This window comes from Pongo pygmaeus, chromosome 15, assembly GCF_028885625.2.
Source record: "Pongo pygmaeus isolate AG05252 chromosome 15, NHGRI_mPonPyg2-v2.0_pri, whole genome shotgun sequence".
In the NCBI taxonomy this organism is placed as follows: domain Eukaryota; kingdom Metazoa; phylum Chordata; class Mammalia; order Primates; family Hominidae; genus Pongo; species Pongo pygmaeus.
The window spans coordinates 63,388,769-63,413,749 of record NC_072388.2 but is presented as its reverse complement, the minus strand read 5'-3'; the positions used below and the strand labels follow the sequence as shown (position 1 = coordinate 63,413,749).

The 24,981-nt window shown below is 44.1% G+C and overlaps 1 protein-coding gene across 4 annotated transcripts in view; it reads right to left on the bottom strand.

Annotated features, from left to right (window-relative positions):
* Positions 1-24,981, bottom strand: part of PPP1R36 (protein phosphatase 1 regulatory subunit 36) — a 41,726-nt gene that overhangs the window by 6,732 nt on the left and 10,013 nt on the right. For 2 of the 4 annotated variants that reach the window (XM_054449855.2, XM_054449857.2), the window contains 5 exons: positions 17,727-17,813; positions 17,110-17,207; positions 16,858-16,924; positions 14,099-14,197; positions 8,012-8,146 (listed from right to left, as the gene is read on the bottom strand). In XM_054449855.2, coding sequence (XP_054305830.1) covers positions 8,012-8,146; positions 14,099-14,197; positions 16,858-16,924; positions 17,110-17,207; positions 17,727-17,813 — 486 coding nt within the window. The remainder of the gene's footprint in view (positions 1-8,011; positions 8,147-14,098; positions 14,198-16,857; positions 16,925-17,109; positions 17,208-17,726; positions 17,814-24,981) is intronic. The other 2 variants (XM_054449858.2, XM_054449859.2) reach the window with 1 other exon arrangement.

Here is a 24,981-nt window from a genome sequence, read left to right as displayed (position 1 = left end):
GTACAGTGCTTATTTTTCACTTATAGTATGTTTCAATTTGGACTATCTACATTTCAAAGTGCTCAACAGCCACGTGTGGCAAGTGGCCACCATGCTGGTCAGCACGGACACCATGCATTCCATGTTTGAGGACACAACCCAAAGGAAAGGGGAAAGCCAGCTGATAGTAAATCTAGAGATTTTTAGTGGCCTGTTATGATGCTCTCTTATTCCTTCTTGCTACCTTAGACTCTTGGCTCCAAATCAAAATGAGGAAAGTATATTTTATGATTTGTCATTCCTAAAGGGAAACAAAGTCTAGACCCAGGGTTCTGGGCTGGGGAGAAAAAAAAGTTGTGCTCCCCCACTTGCCCCCTGCTGCTCTAGGTGAAATCAGGTTTAAAAGAAGGTCAAGGCCTGCTCTATACAAGAGAGTGTCAAAGGGATGTATTTTAGGGGAGGGGAAAGAGGCTTTGGTGCATGTGACTGGGGGTAAGGGTAGAGGAATAGGGCTTAGGGATAATTTACACACCTGAGTTTCAAAAAGACTCCCTTTTTCCCCGTCAGCCCCACCGCTAGCCTCTCTGGTTGCCCATCAAGTGACAGCTGCACTGAGAACAGTGGAAGAAGGTATAAATACTAGCACAGAGGCAGGGGTGGAGCCAGCATTGGCCATCACCAAAGAGATCTAACTATGGCATGTGCCTGCCACCAAGGAGGTTTTCATATCTAACTTAGAAAACACAGAGAACTTTTACTGAACATGTTCATCAAAATTCTGCCAAAGCTTTCGGGATGTCAGGGTTCCTCAGACATTTAAAGGCACATCCTTCTACTTCTCAAGAGACATGAAAGCACTAAATTAACAGCACCCAAACTGCTGGTTTTACTAAAATCTTTAATCATAGAGATACACAGCATAATGTGTTGTAGTCAAATATTAAGTGTGCATATGAGACAAAACAGGGACCACCCCCCCACACTTAGGGACCTGCCACCGCACCCCCACCCCCAAACATGGAAATAAAGGAAAGCCTTGAGTTCCTGTAAGGGAAATTCCAGGCACCTAGCTAGCCCTGAGAAGTAAATGAGCAACTTGATAAGAAGATAACAGTAGCTTAAAAGACAGCCAAGGAAGTTAGAGTCACAAGATGTTTGGTTCCCTATATAAAGTAAAAATAACATTTTAACATATGTCCCTGCATTGTTTTTCAGAAACTCAGACCCCCACCAAATGGGTCCACTGGCATGTAGACCTCAGATAAGGGGAGACTGAGGACTGAACTCTAACTGCATTCATTGTTCTAAAGTTCTTCCTGAGAGGCCTAGAAGTCATGTACACGAGCCAGACCTAACACATCTTTCTGCAGACACCAAGTTTTTTAAACAAGCTGCTCTACCTTAACCAAATCAGAAAATCTTGGAATCTGCTTATGACCTGTAAGGCCCCGCTTCAAAATATCCTGCCTTTTTAGTCCAAACCAATATATAACCTCTATGTATTGATTTACAACTTTGCCTGTAACTTCTGCTTTCCTGAAATGTACTCCTGCCTTTAAAAACCCTTGCTTACAAGCCATCAGAGAGGTCAGGTCTTAAGCGAGAGCTGCCTGATTCTACTTGCTTGGCAACCTGCAAATAAATACTCTCCTTTCTCCTGATATTACAAACCACGGTGTGGATGTTTCACCTGACTGCATCAGGCAAGTGGACCCCAGTTCACTTCGGTAACACATATATGAAAGAGAAAAGTCAGAAAATACACATGAAAATATTAGCTTACTGAAATCGGAAAGAAGTGAAATGTTAAAATAAGTTAATCACTTATAACCAGCAAAAACATTGTCCTCATCTTCTCTTACATAAAAGCCACCAAAAGAACAATATAAACTTCTGAATCATGGCAAAAACCTGTTCCAGTCTGTCTTTTATGTGCTTTGTTCAATGTTTGACCTGTATGGAATTTGTTACGTAGGTGGTGAGATCTGTGCTCATTCTTCTATAAACTGCTATCCAGCAGGCAGAGGAAACATGGGTTATGTCGCATACAGTGGGAGAATGACCAGCACCATCTGGAAATGAGCTAGTGGTAACCAGAGGCCATCATCTACTTTCAAACATATGTGTTCCTTTAAAGGTTTGTGTAAAAATTGCCTTGGAAAAAGTATAATTACTTCAGTGGAGGCTCTATGCCAAGAACTAAAAAATATTATAAATTCTCTAATTATAATTGTTTATAGTTTGCTTTTTATCCCAACATTGGTTTGCAATGTATATGTGTTTTTAAAGATCAAACATTAAGTATGAGAAATTAAAAAAAATTTTTTTTGAGGCAGGGTGTTGTTCTGTCACCAGGTTGGAGTGCAGTAGCACAATCACAACACATTGCAGCCTCAACCTCCCTGGCTCAAGCAGTTCTCCCACCTCAGCCTCCCAGGTGGCTGGAACTACAGGCATGCACCACCATGCCCAGCTAATTCTTTAATTTTTTTCTGGAGAGAGGGTCTCACTGTGTTGCCCGGGCTGGTCTCGAACTCCTGGGCTCAAGTGACTTTCCTGCCTCGGTCTCCCAAAGTGCTGGGTTTACAGGCGTGAGCCACTGTGCCTGGCCAAAACCATTTCTTAAGAGCATGTTTTTGTTTTTGTTTTTTGTTTTTTTGTTTTTTGAGATGGAGTCTTGCTCTGTCGCCCAGGCTGGAGTGCAGTGGCGCGATCTCGGCTCACTGCAAGCTGCGCCTCCCAGGTTCACGCCATTCTCCTGCCTCAGCTTCCCTAGTAGCTGGGACTACAGGCGCCCGCCACCACGCCCGGCTAATTTTTTGTAATTTTTAGTAGAGATGGGGTTTCGCCGTGTTAGCCAGGATGGTCTCGGTCTCCTGACCTCGTGATCCGCTCACCTCGGCCTCCCAAAGTGCTGGGATTACAGGCGTGAGCCACTGCGCCCGGCCCAAGAGCAGGTTTTTTAACCTTAAATCCTAGTTTTCTAACTAGAAGTGACACCTTAAAGACAAAAGAAATTAGTGTCAATATTAATAGTGATGTTATAAATGATTGAGTAGGAAACTGTAAAGATGACTGTAATTTTATCATAATGCTTTTCCTAAAAACTTTGTCAAGAGAAAACACTACTTCTTTCTAAACAATGAAGTCTATAGGAAGCTGAACCTCCACCAACAGCCCTAGACACCTGTAAAACCTTCCTGTTTTTGGATCACAGGAAGGTATTTTTGATGCTGAAACATCCCCAACTTTTAAGTATCTCTATATTAAATCTACTACTATACCTCACTCATCAGAGAGATTAAATGTAATAATTCCATTAGTTTATATATGCTCTTGTCCTTTTGGGTTTCTTTTTTCTTTTAATTTTTATTTTAGGTTTGGGGGTACATGTGAAGGTTTGTTAAATAGATAAACACGAGTCACGGGGGTTTGTTGTACATAATATCACATCGCTCAGGTATTAAGCTCAGTAGACAATACTTATCTTTTCTGCTTCTCTCCCTCCTCCTACCATTCCCACCTCAAGTGGACCCCAGTGTCTGTTGCTTCTTTCTTTGTGTTCATAAGTTCTTATCATTTAGCTCCAACTTATAAATAAATGAGAACATGCAGTATTTCGTTTTCTGCTCCTGTGCTAGTTTGCTAAGGATAACAGCCTCCAGCTCTATCCATGTTCCCACAGAAGGCATGATCTCATTCTTTTTTATAGCTGCAGAGTATTCCAAGGTGTAAACGTACCACCTTTTCTTTATCCAGTGTGTCACTGTTGGGCATTTAGGTTGATTCCATGTCTTTGCTATTGTGAACAGTGCTGCAATGAACATTCGCATGCATGTGTCTTTATAGCAGAATGCTTCACATTCCTCTGGGTATATACCCAGTAATGGGAATGCTGGGTCGAATGGTAGTTCTGCTTTTAGCTCTCTGAGGAATCACCATACTGCTTTCCACGATGGTTGAACTAATTTACACTCCCACCAACAGTGTATAAGTGTTCCCTTTTCTCTGCAACCTAGCCAGCACCTGTTATTTTTTGACTTTTTAATAATGGCCATTCTGACTGATGTGAAATAGTATCTCATTGTGGTTTTTATTTTTTACTGTAACCCACAGAAAGAAATATATTTAATAGAGTCCCCAGTACACACTGAAACAAGTCTCCTAAAACAATATTACTTTTACCTTTTATGATGTACTCTGATTTTTAAAGTTCTAGTCTACTGTCTTCAAGACTTACTAAATTGATTTCAAGATCCATTAATGTGTTGTACTCTGAAAAACACTGGTTTAGGAGCATTACTGTAAGAAAGAACAACAGGCTGTAGAAAGCTGAATGCATAAAAGATGAGGACTGACTGTACTTTTAAAAGACACAAAAAGTGCCAAGCACAGTGGCACATACCTGTAATCCCAGAACTTTGGGAGGCCGAGGCAGGTGGATCACCTGAGGTCAGGATTTCAAGACCAGCCTGACTAACATGGTGAAACCCTGTCTCTACTCAAAAAATTAGCCAGGCGTGGTAGCAGAGGTTGCGGTGAGCCGAGATCGCGCCATTGCACTCCAGCCTGGGCAACAAGAGTGAAACTCCATCTCAAAAAAAAAAAAAAAAAAAAAAGGCCAGGCGCAGTGGTTCACGCCTGTAATCCCAGCACTTTGGGAGGCCGAGGCAGGCGGATCACGAGGTCAGGAGATCGAGACCATCCTGGCTAACATGGTGAAACTCTCGTCTCTACTAAAAATACAAAAAATTAGCCGGGCGTGGTGGTGGGCACCTGTAGTCCCAGCTACTTGGGAGGCTGAGGCAGGAGAACGGCGTGAACCCGGGAGGGAGAGCCTGCAGTGAGCCAAGATCGCACCACTGCACTCCAGCCTGGGTGACAGAGTGAGATTCCGTCTCAAAAAAAAAAAAAAGTAATCATGGCAGCAAAGCTTAAAAATGCTATGATGTTGGATATGTTATCAGAAGCAGACACCAAGACAGGACTAGACATGAGATTTATTGAAGAAAGACAAGATTTATTGGAGAAAATGATGGTGACAGAAAATGAGGAGAGAACTGGAGAAGGCAAGGAGTGCCGTCACACCTCCATGCATGTCTGACCCTGTGAGAGAGGAAGGGCAGGAGGGTCTGCGTAGGAAGGAACTCAGACAGCGGCACAGCTCTAGGAAAGTTTTGACCAGGCCAAAGGGGAGTCCTTAAGCTGAAGCTGTCAGTCAGAGAAGTCCTGCAACTGTGGGGAATGGGCTTGCTGCACCCAGACACTGGCAGAAGGCAGCCTGTGGGAGGCATGGTGCAATGAGCTGAATGTTTGTGTTCCCCCAAAATTCATATGCTGAAATCCTAACTCCCAGTGTGATGGTCTCAGGATGTGAGGCCTTTGGAAGTAATTAAGTCATGAACATAGAGCCCGTATGTAGAATTAGTGTTCTAGAAAAGAGACCCCAGAAAGCTCTGTCATCCTCTTTCTGCCATGTTGAGGATACAATGAGAAGCTGGCAGTCTGCAACCTAGAAGAGGGCCCTCACCAGAGCCTGACCATGCTGGTATACTGATCTTAGACCTGCAGCCTGTAGAACTCTGAGAAATACATTTCTGTTGTTTATAAGCCACCCTGTCTATGGTACTTGGCTATAGCAACCCAAACAGGCTAAAACATGTGGCCTCAGTGCAGACCTGGTGGTGGATTCAGGTGCAACAGCTGGGGCCACTGCTCAGTTACGCTCCCTGGTGCCACATTTTCATTGTCCTATGCTGGAAAGCAGAACCAAACTTGTCAACTCCATAAAAGAACTGCAGCAGCAAAAACTTGAAAGCTGCAGAACGGATGTAGTAGAATAAAGAATGGGTGTTGTCAGGGATACACATTAAGAGTGTATTCCCAAATCATGAAAAATCACACACACATAGTGAATTGAATCACAGAGATGCTGGGCCTCGGAAGTGGATCGAGGACATCCACCACTATAGAAACAGGGGTGCAAGAGAAGAGAAATGGCCAACAACGCCAAGATACAACCAAAAAACAAAGAAAGTGAGCCTGAACTGAAAGTATATCGATGCAAACATCAATAAATATCAAGTTCCATCTGAGAGAAACTTCATATGTATATCTGTTTTTTAACTTTATAAACTAATATATGATCCTTATGAATAGCCAAGAAGAAATTAGAGAACATATGCCTGTGCCCCTCAGACCCTGGGTAACTTGGAAAAAATCTACCCAACTAAAGAATGAATCAGGGTGGAGTGCCGTGGCTCATGCCCATAATCCCAGCACTTTGGGAGGCTGAGGTGGGTGGATCACCTGAGGTCAGGAGTTTGAGACCAGCCTGACCAATATGGTGAAACCCCGTCTCTACTAAAAATACAAAAATTAGCCAGGCATGGTGGTGTGTGCCTGTAATCCCAGCTACTCGGGAGGCTGAGATAGGAGAATTACTTGAACCCAGGAGGCAGAGGTTGCAGTGAGCTGAGATCATGCCATTGCACTCCAGCCTACGGGGACAAGAGCGAGACTTCATCAAAAAAAAAAAAAAAAAAAAAAAAAAGATAGTCAAATAAAACATCTTTAAGCTTTTTATACACCTTTAAACTATCAAAAATATTAAAGTAATAAAACCCAATGCAACCAGATATACTTACTGCTGATGGTAATACAAAATGTCTTAACCTAGGCCAGGCGCGGTGGCTCACGCCTGTAATCCCAGCACTTTGGGAGGCCGAGGTGGGTGGATCACGAGGTCAGGAGATCGAGACCATCCTGGCTAACATGGTGAAACCCTGTCTCTACTAAAACTACAAAAAATTAGCTGGGCGTGGTGGCGGGCGCCTGTAGTCCCAGCTACTTGGGAGGCCGGGGCAGGAGAATGGCGTGAACCCAGGAGGCGGGGCTTGCAGTGAGCCAAGATTGCGCCACTGCACTCCAGCCTGGGTGACAGAGCAAGACTACGTCTCAAAAAAAAAAACCAAAATGTCTTAACCTTTTTAGAGAACAATCTAGCAGTATGTATGAAGAGCTACAAAACTGTGGCCTTCTAGGTAAATATACTGTGGAAAATAAGCCATAAGGAAATAGTCCAAATGAACAAAGAATATTCAATGCAGAAATATTATAACACACAAAAACTAAAATTATACAAATGTACACAAAAAGAATGGTTAAGCAAATATGTATGTTACATAACAGAATCCTATTCAAAGTGGTAAGTGAAATCATATAATCAGAATAATAAGAGAAAGTACCCAGGAAATACAGAATACAAAAATGTATATACCAACAACTGTGTAAGTATGCTCATTGACAAAGCTGGTCTTTGACAATATGGAGAATGTAGAAAGAGACACATCATGTACTAGGTTCTTTTCCTATGGGGGGAATAATTATTTTCCTATGGGGGAAAAAACCGTTCTGGCTATGACCATGGTGTAGATCTGGGGCCTGTTGTGAAACTCAGAGAAGGAGATTCTGAGTTAAGGGTTGATGCTTTTGACCTTGTGATCCCAAACCTGTGATGAGACTCCTCTTTAAGTTTTAATTGCAGTGGTGTAAAAATAGTCATCCTAAGGTAAAAATGATCTTCCCACAAAGAACCATCTTAGAATCCACACCTCAGCAGCTCCTACTCACAATTGTTGCTGCTGCAAAATAAGCAGTAAAAGGACAGGGAGACACCTAATCCCCCTGCACTACCGGCCCCACCAGGCCTCCTGCCCAAGGAAGCCAAGTCTGGCAGCAAAAGCCCTTCCTGGTTGAGAGCAAGATTTCACTGAGAGACCATGTCATTCAATCTCAAGCAGTGGAAACTTTTAAAAATATCAGCTGAGATTCTGAGATTTCTTCCACATGTACTTCTCTCTCTCAAAGGAGATATTACAAGGGTTCGGGACAGATCCTCACCTGAGCCCAATTACTCTGGACAAAAGAAAAAGGAACATTTTCTCAAGGTAACAAAAGTCAAACAGAAGCATCTTAAGGATGTGAGTCTATGATGGAGTGATGATCTAATGAAGTGTAAGTATCTGCTTACTTTCCACAGCACATGTGATGCTTATCCGGCATGGCCAAGCCCAGCACAAGGATACAGTACTTCTGCGCCAAGTACCTCTGTGCTGCTTCTAATTCACTTAAAACCAATTCCATTTCTTTTTTCTCTACAAGGCCTCTGATGGGGAGGACAAAAAAAAGAGAATTTGGGTTAATTGTCATAAACGCCTATATTAACTAGCAAAAAGTCAGATTTATAAACTTTTCTTCTTTTCTTTAAGACAGGGTCTTGCTCTGCTACCTAGGCTGGAGTGCAGTGGTGCGATCACAGCTCACTGCAGCCTCAACCTCCAGGGCTCAAGCAATCCTCCTACCTCATAGGCTCATGCCACCATGCCTGGCTAATCTTTTTTTATTTGTGTAGAGGCAGGGTCTCACTGTTGTCCAGGCTGATCTTGAACTCCTGGACTCAAGTGATCCTCCCCTTGGCCTCCCAAAGTGTTGAGATGGCAGGCGTGAGCCAGTGTGCCCAGCCATAAACTATTTTGAAAGAAATACAAGTGAGTCAACAGACTTCACTTACCAATGAGTTTATTTTATTTAAGCAGTGGTATAGGAAAATCCTTAAAGTCCCTTCATATTTAATCATTGGAATCAGCATCTTAAGTTTACGGTGTATTTTTGCTTTTTTTTTTTTTTTTTTGAGACAGAGTCTCACTGTACCGCCCAAGCTGGAGTGCAGTGGCATGAACTCGGCTCACTGCAACCTCCACCTCCCGGGTTCAAGGAATTCTCCCACCTCAGCCTCCCGAGTAACTGGGATTACAGGTGCCTGCCACCATGCCCGGCTAATTTTTGTATTTTTAGTAGAGACAGGGTTTCACCATGTTGGCCAGGCTGGTCTTGAATTCCCGACCTCAAGTGATCCACCCACCTTGGCCTCCCAAAGTGCTGGGATTACAGGTATGAACCACCACGCCCAGCCTATTTTTGCTTTTTTAATAGATTATACTTTATGTTATGTATCCTCAATTTTATATGCAGGTCGTCCTAATTTATATAGAACAGCTCAATTAACAAATTATCTATACTGGTTGCTGAGGCGGTTAGCAGCCTACTTTCCTGCTATTTTCCTAAAACAACCGTGGAGGCTACGTACCTCAGCTTCCCCTGCGTTCCCTATGTCACTACTGAGTTTGGGGGCTCAACATGTGAACAAGGACCAACTCTCAGTTCTGAGTGTAGCTGTGTTTGCTAAGAAGGCATCTGTGGACTACTACTCTGGGAACTTTGGCATCAATTACAATAACACTGCTTCCCTGTGAAACCAGCCGCAGTTTCAATTGAATTGCAAATGAACTTTCACAAAGACAAACTGTTCTTAGGTTACAGCACATCTGAAGCCAAATTTTAAGTTTCTGCTGTACAATACAGTAGGAAATATTGCTGATGATACATTCCAATGTAGTTATTGAAAAGTGAGTTGTACTCTTATTGAAAAGTGAGGTGTCACTAGACACCAAACGATATTTACTCTAAACAGGGACAAATGACTGCCCCTTCTGATATAACCATTGGACTGACTCCATGAAGTCAGTTATTATTATCCTTAATACAAAGACAAACTGTATTATCCTTAATACACCCCCTTCCCCTCATGGCATGGAGGATATAACCCAAACACACCCCTCCAGATGCACCCCAGTGGCCACACCCCTGTGCCTGTTTTCTTCAGCAGCTCCACCCTCACTGGTCAACCTACTCTGCCGGAGCTGCCAGTAGCTAATATTCTTCTTTTGCTGTAGAAAACAACCAAATCAGACTACAACCACCAAGGAATGCCTTGAAGCTTTTAGGCCAATGCTTCTCAAGTTTTAATAAACCTATGAATTATGAAAGAATCACTGGGGATATTTGCTAAAAGTGCAAATTCCCAGTGCAACCCTCTCTCCAAGATTCTGGCTCAGGAGTCTGGGTCTAGCCCAGGAAATTTAAAACAATCTTCCCAAATGATTCCAAGGCAAGTGGTCCCTAGACCCCATATGCACATATACATAAAGAACTGATGTGTTGAAATGGAAAAAAAAGGAAAAAGCTATGAAAAAAAAATACTCAAGAGAAGCTAACCTATATACAAAACTCCAGGCAGAGGTGGCCTGTTTGCACCACATTTCTGTGTCTGGAAACCATCCCCCCATCTAATTTTGTAAAACTGCCTTAAATACAAACCCAGTTAGTGGTTCATTTTTAAAGCACATTCTTTAAAAGTGCAAACAATAATGCTGACAAAATTTTGTTGATATGGATGTGCTCATGCATTGCTTGTAACAGAAAATTGGCATAATCCTTTGGGGAAAAAACTGAAAATAATTTCAAGAGCCATGGAAATTATCATAAATTTTGATCCAATATCATCTCTCCTGCAAATTTATTCTTTTAAAAAAATCATCCAAAATTAGGAGGAAACTTTTATCCATGAGGACATTCAATGCAATCATTATTTATATATCAGAAAAATTAGAAACTGCCAAAATATATAAAATAGAAGGTGATATGGTTTGGCTGTGTCCCCACCTAAATCTCATCTTAAATTGTAGCTCCCATAATTCCCATGTGTCATGGGAGGGACCCAATGGGAGGTAACTGAATCATCGTGGCGGGTCTTTCCCATGCTGTTCTCATGATAGTAAGTTTCATGAAATCTGATGGTTTTATGAGGGGTGTTCCCCTGCGCATGCTTTCTTGCCTGCCACCATGTAAGACATGCCGTTGCTCCTCATTCGCCTTCCACCATGATTGTGAGGCCTCCCCAGCCATGTGGAACTGTGAGTCCATTAAGCCTCTTTCCTTTATAAATTACCCAGTTGGGTATGTCTTTATTAGAAGCATGAGAACAGACTAAAACAGAAGGATAAAGGGAGCAGCAATACAGTCAGGTATTGTTTAAGGACTTGATGCTTATTAACCTAACTTATGAGTGAGTCTTCCATGAGATGTAACCCAAGCATCAAAATCTGTACCCTTAACCACTATAACATACTGCCTCTTAGTAGGTAAGTCAATTCACACACATTGGCTTGATGGAAAACTATGCTACCATTAAAAATTATAATTATGAAGATTATAATAACTTGAAAGTATATATGATATTATGTTTAAAAGAACATACAGGCTGGGCACGGTGGCTCAGGCCTATAATCCCAGCACTTTGGGAGGCTGAGGTGGGCAGATCACCTGAGGTCAGGAGTTCAAGGTCAGCCTGGCCAACATGGTGAAATTCTATCCCTACCAAAAATATAAAAAATTAGCCAGGCATGGTAGCACATGCCTGTAGTGTCAGCTACTCAGGAGGTTGAGGCAGGAGAATCACTTGAACCCGAGAGGCAGAGGTTACAGTGAGCCGAGATTGTGCCACTGCACTCCAGCTTGGTTGATGGAGCAAGACTCCGTTTCAGACAAACAAACAAACAGTACATACATAATTGTTCAGAAGCTAAAAATTCTAATTATGGACAGATAAACTCTGGAAAACAGTGCAGTTGACTGGTGGGAAGTGCTGGGCATGTTGTACAGTGGTTAAGGCACAAGCCTTGGAGTTAAACAGACCTAGGTTCTAATATCAGTTCCACCTAGGAACTGTAATGTCATCTCCTAGGTATGGTACGTAATCCCCAACAAACTATTTAACCTCTGTGAGCCTTAATTTCTTCATCTGTAAAATAGGGATAAGGTTTCTTCTTCTGGAAGTAGGGCTTTTAATCACCTGACATCATTTAAGTGTACCGTTGCCATCCATCTTCACCCTTTTCTGCTTTCCTCTCACGGCTGTAGGCTTTCCTCCCAAGTGCCATGCACTGGGTTAAGATACACTGTCTCATCTACTTCTGTATAATAACTCTGTGAATTAAATGCTATTACTATCCCTATGCTCTATCTTGGTATTTGAAATCAATTTTTTTCTTCTGTGCAGATACCTCAATGCAATCAATATTTAATTCTATTATAGTAAGTAAACCAACTGACCACAGGAAGCCTGAAAATAAAAAGTTGTAATTTTTATTTTTAGAATCACACCATAAACTCCATACTTTTTTTTTTTTTAAGGCGGAGTCTCGCTCTGTCGCCCAGGCTGGAGTGCAATGGTGCCATCTCGGCTCACTGCAACCTCTGCCTCCCAGGTTCAAGCAATTCTCTTGCCTCAGCCTCCTGAGGAGCTGGGATTACAGGAGTGTGCCACCACGCCGGGCTAATTTTTGTATTTTTAGTAGAGACGGGGTTTCACCATGTTGGTCAGGCTGGTCTCGAACTCCTGACCTCATGATCCACCCGCCTTGGCCTCCCAAAGTGTTGGGATTACAGGCATGAACCACCTTGCCCGCCAAAATCCATACTTTTAAGCCTTCGATTGGTTTGTTTTTGTCAATCTGAGTAACTGATTTCCTTCTAAGGAACAGTCTACCTTATACCACTGTGTTCTAGTATGTTTAGTGCATCTTTAACTAGTAAGCCTGTCTTATTATCTATTCTTATCAATTAAGAAAGTAGGCCAGGCACAGTGGCTCACACCTGTAATACTAGCACCTTGGGAGGCTGGGGTAGGCAGATCACCTGAGGTCAGGAGTTCAAGACCAGACTGGCCAACATGGTGAGACCCCATCTCTACTAAAAATACAAAAATTAACTGGGCGTGGTTGTGGGCGCCTGTAATCCCAGCTACTCAGGAGGCTGAGGTGGGAAAATCACTTGAACCTGGGCGGTGGAGGTTGCAGTGAGCCGAGATTGCACCACTGCACCCCAGCCTGGGTGACAGAGCCAGACTCCAACTCAAAAAAAATAGAAAAGAAAAAAGAAATTAAACAAATCTTTTTGCCAGATTAGCAATAAGCCTCAGAAGAGGAAATACCATTAAAAAAATGTAATAAGCCAAAGTGCCAAAAATGTCTAATAAGTTTCATTTGGAAATAGTAAGAATCTTCAAACCTTCTAAGTCCACAGCTGGCTTTAAACCCTTTTGCTTGCTACCATAGAAACATTTCATGCTCTGGCTGCCCTGTTGTGAAATACAGTCCCAAAATAACACTGATGTTGTATATTATGATGGCTTTACAGGAACAAGAGTTTTTAAATTATTTATTTGGTTCTTTACAAAACTACTATCCAGATACATTTATTCTATCCATAAGATGTTTTTCCAACTGCTTGATTGTATACAGGGTTTTGCATTTTGAAAACATCCTGCAGCAACAACTTAATTACTCTACCCAGCATTCCTAACAGCTAAATCATTGGGTTGGTTCCACACGTACTGGGGAGGGCAGCCTGGCACGTGGAAAGTTCCATGGCTTGCAAAAGGTCACCAAGGCTGAGAGGCATTGTTCTGCTCTGTACTCTGAGTTCCCAGATTCTTGCCCTGGTGTACACCTCTGCGCCACTTCTGCCTAAAGCTAAAGCATTTATATTCTTTATAAGTAGCCTAAGAAACCTTGGATTTTTTCCTGTGATGTGGAATGCCACTTTGGCCAAATATATTAATTTTTTTAATTCTTAGATTTTTTAAATCGGATGCTTACAAGCCCTTTAGCAAGAACTTTGTAAGCATAAAAAGCATACAAACAACAACTATATCTGTACCATTCAAGATGGTTGCCACTAGCCACATGTGGCTACTGAGAATGTGTCTAGTATGAATTGAGATATAGGTATAAAATAGACACCAGACTTACTACAAAAAAGTAACATATCTCATTAATAACTTGCTAATATCAACTACTGTTGCAGTGATAATATTTTTTGCATCATTGGGTTAAATAAAAGACACTACTAAAATTAATTTCACGTGTATCTTTTTACATTTTTAAGATATGTTTACCAGAAATTTAAAATTACATACATGGCTTTCATTATCTCATTATTGTGCAATGCTAGTCTGTATCAGTTGGAATATTTTGTTGCTGGACTACACATATAAATTACCCAGTGAGCTTTAAAAACTGACACACTCTTCCCATGTAAAATGTCTTAGTATATCTCAAAGATTTAAAAATTTCCATCATCTCTTTATCCTAGACAAAAGTTACTTTTAATACTGGCAGTGATAAAACTCTAAAGCACACTATAAAGCCTTACTTACACCATATAGCTTTTGGGTTTCTTTTCCAGTGAGTTTTTTTCCAAGTAACGGGATAAGTAGTACAATAATGCCATGAGGAAATTATCAAGATTCTTATTCCTATGGGGAGATTTGAAACAACAAAAAAAGAGTCAATGCTAACCTATTTCAAATGTAAGATTTCTCATAAAAAATATATGAGCACACAACACAAGAATAAGTAGAAAATCATGTTATCATGCCTATCAAAGAACTAATTTACCACTTAAAATTATATCTACTATATATTTAAAAATTTAAGAAATCTGGTTTTTGTAAGTAAAACTTTTGGAGAGGTCAGACACTAAATTCTTATAGTTGTGCTTACTAATTAATTTTCATTTTTAAAAAGTTATTATACAATATATTTCCATTGTTTAAAAAATGTAGAGAAATGTATCAAGTAAAAAGTTCTCTCCTCCTACCTCTGTCACCATCCTACTCCCTAGTGGTAACCACTATTAAGAGTTTGGTATGGGCCAGGCACAGTGGCTCATGCCTGTAATCCCAGCACTTTGGGAGGCCAAGGCGGGTGGATCACTTGAGGTCAGGAGTTCGAGACCAGCCTGGCAAAACCCCATCTCTACTAAAAATTACAAAAATTAGCCGGGTGTGGTGGTGCATCCCTGTAATCCCAGCTAGCTGGGAGGCTGAGGCAGGAGAATCACTTGAACCCAGGAGGTGGAGGTTGCAGTGAGCTGAGATCGTGCCACTGCACTCCAGCCGGGGCAAAAGAGCAAGACTCCATCTCAAAAAAAGAAAAAAAAAGAGTTTGGTATGAATCCTTTCTAAACTTTCTAAAACATAGACAATCACATGTAACATCCTCCTCCACCAACATATATACATGTACATGAATATATGCCTTCAAAATGTTTTTTGGTAATAAGTGGGGTAATACTATATATACAATTCTTTGCAACTTGCTTTTGTCCCTTTTCTGTGTAGCATAAACCTCTTTCTATGATATTATATGTAGATTTCCTTCTTTCTTTTAAAGAGCTGAATAGAATATTCTATACCTCATATTTAACTAGTCTTCTATTGTGGGTATTTAGCTGTTTTTTTTAATATTATAGACAGAAGTGAAATTGCTACCACAGAGTGTATGTGCCTTGCTCTCCAAAAGGGCTGCACTGATTTACAATGTTCTCTCATTTGTATTTAACTAGAAGTCACTGTTTTCTTTCTAAATATTTTTCAAGACTTTTGCTGCCTTCTTTGTGGCCCCAAATGGAAATTATTTCTCTGGCATTGCTTTATTGAACTATCCCTAAAGAGCAGGATGAGGGTGAGCATTACAGATTTTCTTGTCAAGATATTAATAACTCCCTGTCTCAGGCTGGGTTCCCCCAGCAACAGACACTGGGCCAAATACTTGAAAGTGAACAGTTTAGTTGGGAGTGATCTCAGGAAACATCAGTAGGAAAGTGGGGAAATGAGACAGGAAAGGAAAGGAAGCCAACAAAGAGGGTGTTAACAAGTAAGCGGAGTTCAGTCCTGCGGTGACTCTGGGAGACAGTGTAGAAAACATCTCAAGAGTCTACCTATCAACTCCTCCACCAGCAGGGCACTGAATGAGGGCTGCTTCTAGGGCACTGATTCCCTAGCTCCGAACTTGCCCTGCAGTCAGGCTGAGTGTGTGCCTGTGGTGGAATGAGGCCTTCAGGCTGAGTCTCAGGCAGTTGCCACAAGCAGCCTGTATGTGTGTGCAGAGGGAATGGGGAGGGGTGCAAATGGCATCGGGCACCCAACTCTCACTGAGCATTCGTGGTGCAGGGCCACGTGAGGCACAGCCACGCATAGCCATACAAAGGGGACACAATTACACAATTACTTCCCAATTTTGTAGCTGAGGAGACCGAGGCTTACAAAGGTCAAGAAACTTACCCAGAGTCACACACCTAGCACATCCTGGGGCTGCCAAATATAACTAGTAGAGAAAAGTGATCTTCAGTAAATGGGTATATCTTTTTTTTTTTTTTTTTTTAGAGGGAGTCTTGCTCTGTCGCTCAGGCTGAAGTGCAATGGCACGATCTTGGCTCACTGCAGCCTCTGCCTCCCAGGTTCAAGCAATTCTCCTGCCTCAGCTGCCAAAGTATCTGGGATTACATGTGTCTGCCACCACGCCTGGCTAATGTTTGTTTTTTTTTTTTTTTTTGGTCTGAGACAGAGTCTTGCTCTGTCACCCAGGCTGGAGTGCATTGGCGCAATCTCAGCTCACTGCAACCTCCGCCACCCAGGTTCAAGTAATTCTCCTGCCTCAGCCTCCCAAGTAGCTGGGATTACAGGCGCCCACCACTACACACAGCTAATTTTTGTATTTTTAGTAGAGACGGGGTTTCACCACATTGGCCAGTCTGGTCTCGAACTCCTGACCTTGTGATCCGCCTGCCTCGGCCTCCCAAAATGTTGGGATTACAGGCGTGAGCCACCACACCTGGCCAGTAAATGGGTATATCCTTTAACTATTATATAAAAATAGCACAGTCCATGTGAGACTCTGACAGCATGCTCTCCATACTACTTGCCCTGGGATTTTCTTTGGGGTTCCCATGACTTCTGGCTTCCTCTCCCTGACTCTTTGGTCGCAGTCTTTGTGACTAGGTCCTGAGAGGATGGCTTGCATAGAGCCAGCCTCATGCTCTTCCTCTAAAAATTAGATTTGTCATCACTTATCAGATGAAGTTACTGAAAAATAAAGGATAAAAGATCTAAAATGCCTCATAAGCAATAGATACCTCATAAATGTTGTAAAAGAACAGATCCGCTGCATCTCAGTATCTTGTAGCAAAAGCAAAGCAACAACTGAAAAGAGAAAATGAACAATTGAGAGAGGGACAAAGAGCTGCCTTAGAGAGGCACACAAGATATGTTTACGTATGGATGTTATATATAGATGGGTGGATGTTTATGTATGGATGTATGGATGGATGTTTATGTATGCATGTACAGATGGATGTTTATGTATGCATAAAGAAACAGTTACTCACATTTAACATCATCCAGTGTAATGGTGCCCTGTTGACCTCGTTTCTCTACAGCTTTAGCTGACTTATCATCTTTTGCAGCAAGTCTTTTATCTGTCAACCTGTTTTGGAATATAACAGTTTCTAGTAGTGTTTTAATATATTTTAGTTGTATTTAATCTGTCCTGAAGTGCAGGACGCATTTATTAAAAAGTAATAAGAGCCTGAGTGTCATACATGGGTTTTGTTTGATGTAAGATCATTTTGGAATGCTTTTTATTAAACATTTTATTTACTATGTTAAGGCAAGAGGGATGTTCACTGCCTGATATAAAATGTAAATACAAATACCTTCCAAAATAGATCATTTAAATCATCTGTTCTGGTGTACCTATCATTTTCAAATTTTAAAAAACTGTAAAAAGTTGAAGATGTGCTAACAGCCAAGTTAACAGGATACATTTATCGGGACTATCGTAATTCCCACCATAATTCTGAAACAGTGCATGTTCTTTCTTTGATGGGTATTCGCATTGCGACCTAGAATAACAGGAATGGTATTTTTGTAGTTTGTAAAGGCTGAAGCCATTCCACTGAGAGATGCTATCAGCAACTCTGGCATGATTGGGAAGTTAATCTACCTGTCTGAAGCTGGACCATCAATTTCTGCAAAGTGAACTGCTTTGCCTTTCTTTCCTTTTTCCTTGACTTCTACTGCAGGTGTAAAACTGCAATAAAAATGAGATAATTAGGGACTTCACCTTTTCCAGGGGAAAACAAGTCAAATCATATCATAGCTCATAATCTTTGGACTAGCATATATTATCAGCAGAGGCTGAAGATAATCTGAGACACAGCCGTGTTCAATTCATCTATTTATATATGGAACACTTATCTAGAGAAAAAAATTAAAACTTCAGACTTTACATTCAGCCTCTAACCATCAGCAATCTCCAGAATACCACCACACACAGAATATCTGAAAAATATTGTAGTAACTTCGTAAGAAACAGAAAGCTCTTGGTAAGTTTGAAAAGATTATTTATTAAGGCACTTGTTATATGACAAGTGCTTTTAGGCACAATCTCATTTAACCCTCATGGAAACTCTAACACAAAATATGATCACTATCTTTACATACAAGAAAAATGGAAACTTAAAAAGAAATTAAGTGACTTGACTAAAATAACAGCAACTGGCAGTCATGAGTGGTGCCCAGGTTCTTAGCCACAGAGCCAAGTGCTGAGCCATCAGACAATCCTGCCTCCCAAACAGCAATCTCAGTATTCACTGCTGTGGACTCTTCTAAAGGCCTCAGCCATCTCCATCTCCAGGTAGGTTTCAGGACCTTTTACTTAACTCAGAGTTTCTTAGCATGTTGTACAAGCACTACTAAGCCGTAATGAGTTTGACTAACAAAGGAACCCAATTAAACAACAAACAAATCTATACTGACGATCTACTGTGTTAGGAATTGCTATGACATTGAAAATAAGATGGTTTCTGATCAGAGTCATTGAACAGACTCTCGAGAGTCTCAGCAAACGCTAACAGAAAAACAGAGAAAAGTGTTTTGAAGACTAACAGGACAAGGTTCCTGCCTTATAAATAGTACATTTTCTGGGAGAACTGTGGTGTCTGCCAAACCCATTGTGGGTTATAACAATGCCACATTGATAACACAATGCCGAAGTTTACCCTCTGCCCAAAGTTATGTGTCCCTCTGTTAAGCTGAGATGCAGATGCAGTAATAGAAGCACTTCCCCTCAACTTTATTCATTCTCTAAATGTGGATATCAATCATGAGAACTTTATTATTTCCTTGGTAAATCCCACAAAGAAATTTTGTTAAAGAAATACCTCCCCATGAGAGTATTAAAGTCAGCTTGGTACTTTCTTCTTCTTCCAGGAGTTTCTCCAACTGCCTGGCAATATTCATGTTGTAGGTTAGCTGCCAAAAGCATGTACATAATATTACCTCAAGGGAATGATTTTTTTAAATTTTTCCACTGTTCTTTTCTTTTTTTTTTTTTTTCTTTTAAGATGACTGGCACCAAGTTGGCCAGTGATGATTTCTAAGCTTTTCATTCTTTCTGGTGCTGCTCTTATCACTGGTCTCCAAGAATTGGGTATTCATGGGGAAGGGTGTGCTAAAATACTGGGGATGGAGGTGTGCAGGGAAAAAGAAATGGAAAGATACCAAATGTTGATGGGAGGATTGCCTGAGCCCAGAAAGTGGAGATTGCAGTGAGCTGAGATTGCACCACTGCACTCTAGCCAGCCTAGGTGACAGAGTGAGACCCTGTCTAAAAATAAAAAAGTGAGGCCGGGCACGGTGGCTCACGCCTGTAATCCCAACACTTTGGGAGGCCGAGGTAGGCAGATCACCTGAGGTCAAGAGTTTGAGACCAGCCTGACCAACATGGAGAAACTCCATCTCTACTAAAAATACAAAATTAGCCAGGTGTGGTGGCCCATGCCTGTAATCCCAGCTACCTGGGAGGCTGAGGCAGGAGAATTGCTTGAACCCGGGAGGTGGAGGTCGCAGTGAGCCAAGATCACACCATTTCATTCCAGCCTGGGCAACAAGAGTGAAACTCCGTCTCAAAAAAAAAATAGTAATAAAATAAAATTAAAAATAAAATCATAAAATCATAGAATTTGGGGGTTATTGGAAGAAAAAAAAATATCATCTAGTATAATGCTGTCATTTTACTGATGGAGAACTAGGGCTTGGAGAGGCTGACCCATGTCCCAGTGTTAGAAACTGGTAGATAGTGCCTGCCCTTAGCCAATAGTCTGGCATTTACTGCTAAGCTTTTAGTCTTTATGCTCTGACCTCTGGACACACCTTCTCTACTTCACACTTGTCTGAATGGCTTTCACTTCACTGAAGTCATTCTCTAGCTTGGCTGGTAAGACAGGTTCCACTTGGTGAGTGAGTGCTCTGCCATAGCCCTGAAAGCAGCCTATGCTCACAATGCATTTGGAATCACCAACAAGCAACACTAGTAATAACTGAAATTTTTTTTTTTTTTTGAGACTGAGTCTCACTCTGTCACCTAGGCTGGAGTGGCATGATCTCAGCTCACTGCAACCTCTTCATCCCGGGTTCAAGCGATTCTCCTGCCTCAGCCTCCCAAGTAGCTGGGATTACAGGTGCCTGCCACCACATCCTGCTAATTTTTGTATTTTTAGTAGAGATGGGGTTTACCATGTTGGCCAGGCTGGTCTCAAACTCCTGACCTCAAGTGATCCATCCACCTCGGCCTCCCAAAGTGCTGGGATTACAGGTGTGGGCCACCGCGCCCAGCCAATAATTGAAAATTGCGCTGTGCCTCTGGCCAGCCGCCCCGTCTGGGAGGTGAGGAGTGCCTCTGCCCGGCCGCCCCGTCTGGGAGGTGAGGAGCGCCTCTGCCTGGCCGCCACCCCGTCTGGGAGGAAGTGAGGAGCACCTCTGCCCAGCTGCCCCATCTGGGAAGTGAGGAGCGCCTCTGCCCGGCTGCCACCCCCTATGGGAAGTGAGGAGCGCCTCTGCCCGGCCGCCCACTCTGGGAAGTGAGGAGCGCCTCTGCCCGGCCGCCCACTCTGGGAAGTGAGGAGCGCCTCTGCCCGGCCGCCCACTCTGGGAGGTGAGGAGTGCTTCTGCCCGGCCGCCCCGTCTGGGAGGTGAGGAGCGCCTCTGCCTGGCCGCCACCCCGTCTGGGAGGAAGTGAGGAGCACCTCTGCCCAGCTGCCCCATCTGGGAAGTGAGGAGCGCCTCTGCCCGGCTGCCACCCTCTATGGGAAGTGTGGAGCGCCTCTGCCCGGCCGCCCACTCTGGGAAGTGAGGAGCGCCTCTGCCCGGCCGCCCACTCTGGGAGGTGAGGAGCGCCTCTGCCTGGCCACTCCGTCTGGGAAGGGAGGAGCGCCTCTGCCCGGCCACCCCATCTGGGAGGTGAGGAGCGCCTCTGCCCGGCTGCCACCCCGTCTGGGAGGAAGTGAGGAGCACCTCTGCCTGGCTGCCCCATCTGGGAAGTGAGGAGCGCCTCTGCCCGGCCGCCACCCCATATGGGAAGTGAGGAGCGCCTCTGCCTGACCACTCTGTCTGGGAGGTGAGGAGCGCCTCTGCCCGGCCGCCCCGTCTGGGAGGTGAGGAGTGCCTCTGCCCGGCCGTCACCCCGTCTGGGAGGAAGTGAGGAGCACCTCTGCCCGGCTGCCCCGTCTGGGAGATGAGGAGCACCTCTGCCCGGCCGCCCCGTCTGGGAGATGAGGAGCACCTCTGCCCGGCCGCCCCGTCTGGGAGGTGAGGAGTGCCTCTGCCCGGCTGCCACCCCGTCTTGGAGGAAGTGAGGAGCACCTCTGCCCGGCCGCCCCCTCTGGGAAGTGAGGAGCGCCTCTGCCTGACCGCCACCCCGTCTGGGAGGAAGTGAGGAGGGCCTCTGCCTGGCTGCCCCATCTGGGAAGGGAGGAGCACCTCTGCCCGGCCGCCACACCGTCTGGGAAGTGAGGAGCGCCTCTGCCTGGCTGCCCCATCTGGGAAGGGAGGAGCACCTCTGCCCAGCCGCCACACCGTCTGGGAAGTGAGGAGCGCCTCTGCCTGGTCGCCCCGTCTAGGAGGTGAGGAGCGCCTCTGCCCGGCCGCCCAGTCTGGGAAGTGAGGAGCGCCTCTGCCCGGCCGCCCTGTCTGGGAGGTGAGGAGCGCCTCTGCCTGGCCGCCACCCCATCTGGGAGGAAGTGAGGAGCGTCTCTGCCCGGCCGCCCCGTCTGGGAAGTGAGGAGCGCCTCTGCCCGGCCGCCCCCTCTGGGAAGCGAGGAGCGCCTCTGCTCGGCCGCCCCGTCGGGGAAGTGAGGAGCGCCTCTGCCCGGCCGCCCCGTCTGGGAGGTGAGAAGCGCCTCTGCCTGGCTGCCACCCGGTCTGGGAGGAACTGAGGAGCGCCTCTGCCCGGGCGGCCCCGTCGGGGAAGTGAGGAGCGCCTCTGCCCGGCCGCCCTGTCTGGGAGGAGAGGAGCGCCTCTGCCCGGGCGGCCCCGTCTGGGAAGCGAGGGGCGCCTCTGCCCAGCCGCCCTGTCTGGGAGGTGAGGAGCGCCTCTGCCCGGCTGCCCTGTCTGGGAGCTGTACCCAACAGCTCCGAAGAGACAGCGACCATCGGGAGCAGGCCATGAGGACAATGGCGGTTTTGTTGAAGAGAAGGGGAGGAAGTGTGGGGAAAGGAAGGAGAGATCAGATTGTTGCTGTGTCTGTGTAGAAAGGGGTGGGCACAGGAGACTCCATTTTGTTCTGACTAGGAGAAATTCTTCTGCCTTGGGATGCTGTTGATCTATGGCCTTTCCCCCAGCCCCCTGCTCTCTGAAACATGTGCTGTGTCAACTCAGGGTTAAATGGATTAAGGGTGGTGCAAGATGTGCTTTGTTAAACAGATGCTTGAAGGCAGCATGCTCTTTAAGAGTCATCACCACTCCCTAATCTCAAGTACTCAGGGGCACAAACACTGCAGAAGGCCGCAGAGTCCTCTGCCTAGGAAAACCAGAGACCTTTGTTCATGTGTTTATCTCCTGACCTTCTCTCCACTATTATCCTATGACCCTGCCATATCCCCCTCTCCGAGAAACACCCAAGAATGATCAATAAATACTTCAGAAATAAAAAAATATATATAAATAAATAAATAAAAATAAAAATAAAAAATTAATAAAAAAAAAAAAAAAAAAAAAAAAAAAGAAAATTGCGCTGTGAATTGAACCTCTGATTGGTGCCCAAACCACAGTCTGGGCTAGCTAGCCTGTACCCTCCTACTATCTCCAGAGTACAAGGTGGATGTAGTTCCCTAATATTACAATATAATCATGTCATTCCCCTTGCCTTGAAGTAAACAGGAAAGAAATTCATATTTTCTCTCTAGAATCCATCACGTAAATGCAGAGGGCTGGACCACTCTTGGCTTCCACACAAGTTAGACCTCTTTGATGGTTCTCAGAGAGTCTTCTCTCAGGCCATGACAAAAGAGTAGGGTTTCCTTGGTTTTATGTCCTCAGGGGAGTCCATGACCTCGGCAAACATTCAGGCAGACTGCTGGTTCTCTCCCAGCTTTGGAATAGGGGCACTTGAAGCAAGAAGGGAAAAGATAGCAGGTACTATGTCAGAGAGAAAAGTCTGCCTCGTGGGCCAACCTAGAGGATGCCTGTGAGTAAAGGTATTATCTCTTTACCAAATAAGAAATGGGCATGCATGCTGATGAACTATACCAGCACCCTCCTTTACTTCTCACGAGGCATTATTATTTCATTTTATAGATTAAGGAGCTGAGAATTATTGAGGCTAAGTAACAACATGACAACTGATAACCATCTAGTAAGGGGCAGAGCTAGGATGTAAACCCAGGTCTCCCTTCAAACCATTCTCCACTGCTCTTCCTTAACTACCTATTAATAAATAATGGCCACCCTTTCCCTGGCATTTCTTGCATGGAGGTTATGGGTATCCTGTTGTATTCTGATAGTCATCCCCATCAGGGTACAATCTGCAAACGTGAGGCAAGACTTGCCTATGAGTAGGGAGCTAGGTTGTCTCTGAGGGTAAGATTTCCTGTGTCATTTGACCAGGAGAGAGGTCAGGAAGTTCAAGCTGGGGGAGGGAAAGGGATCATCTTTTCTTTATCTGAGCTTCAGAATACCTAGAAGTCTAGCACTCCTCTTGGCTAGTGGGTATAAAAGTTGGCCTACCCCAGGTGGAAGAGGACTAAAACCTCAGAACTTTCAGGGTCTTAAGTTGATGGAATAAAACTTGATGCCCCTGACATCAAGATGTTACTTTGTGAAACAGATTGTCTGGATTCAGGACACTCCATTTTCCGTCCCTCTCTCTGGCTACAATTTATTGGTCTCCTTCTAAGGCTCCTTTTCCGAGGCATGTTCCTTCCCTAAATGAGGGCCCTCTCAGAGCTTCACATGGTTATTCTTCTCATTCCCTCTGAATAATTCCATCTACTTAACTAGCACCAATAACACACAAATTTATATTCAAGGCTCAGATCTCTCTGCAGACTTATAAAGTGACACATCAGTCTACTGAACACTGTCAATCAGCTGTCTTAGAAGCATCTCAAACTCAGTCTGTCCAAAATAAACACATTCCCCCTTTACCGTGTATTCCCACCTCCTGTTTCCCCCATCTCAGTAAATAAGTACCACCATCAAACCAGGTGCTCACGCTGGAAAATGGTGTCTTCCTTGATTCCTCCATCACCCTCACCCCTCATGGCTCACTAATCACTAAATTCTTTAATCTTTTCAAGCTACTTCCCTCTCTTTCCACTGCCACCATCCTAATTTTAGCCATCTGTCAACTGAGTTTCTGCAACTGCTTCTTAACTGATCTCCTTGCCTCCAGTCTTATCTCCCCCCAAACAATTTTCCATCTTTGAGCCAGTCATCTTTCTTTCTTTTTTTTTTTTCTTGAAATAAGGTCTCACTGTTGCTCAGGCTGGAGTGCAGGGGTGCCATCATGGCCACTACAGCCTCAACCTCCAGGGCCCAGATGATTCTCCCACTTCAGCCTCTCAAATAGCTGGGACTACGGGTGTGCACCACCATGCCTGGCTAATTTTTGTATTTTTTGGTAGAGATAGGGTTTTGCCATGTTGCCCAGGCTGGTCTCAAACTCTTGAGCTCAGGCCATCTGCCTGCCTCGGTCTCCCAAAGTGCTGAGATTACAAGCGTGAGCCACTGTGCCTGGCCCAGCCATTTTTCTAAGATGCAGTTTTGTTTTGTTTTGTTTTTGTGACAGATTCTAGCTTTGTTGCCCAGGCTGGAGTACAATGGCATGATTTCAGCTCACTGCAACCTCCGCCTCCTGGGTTCAAGCGATTCTCCTACCTCAGGCCTTCCAAGTAGTTGAGACTGCAGACAGGTATCACCA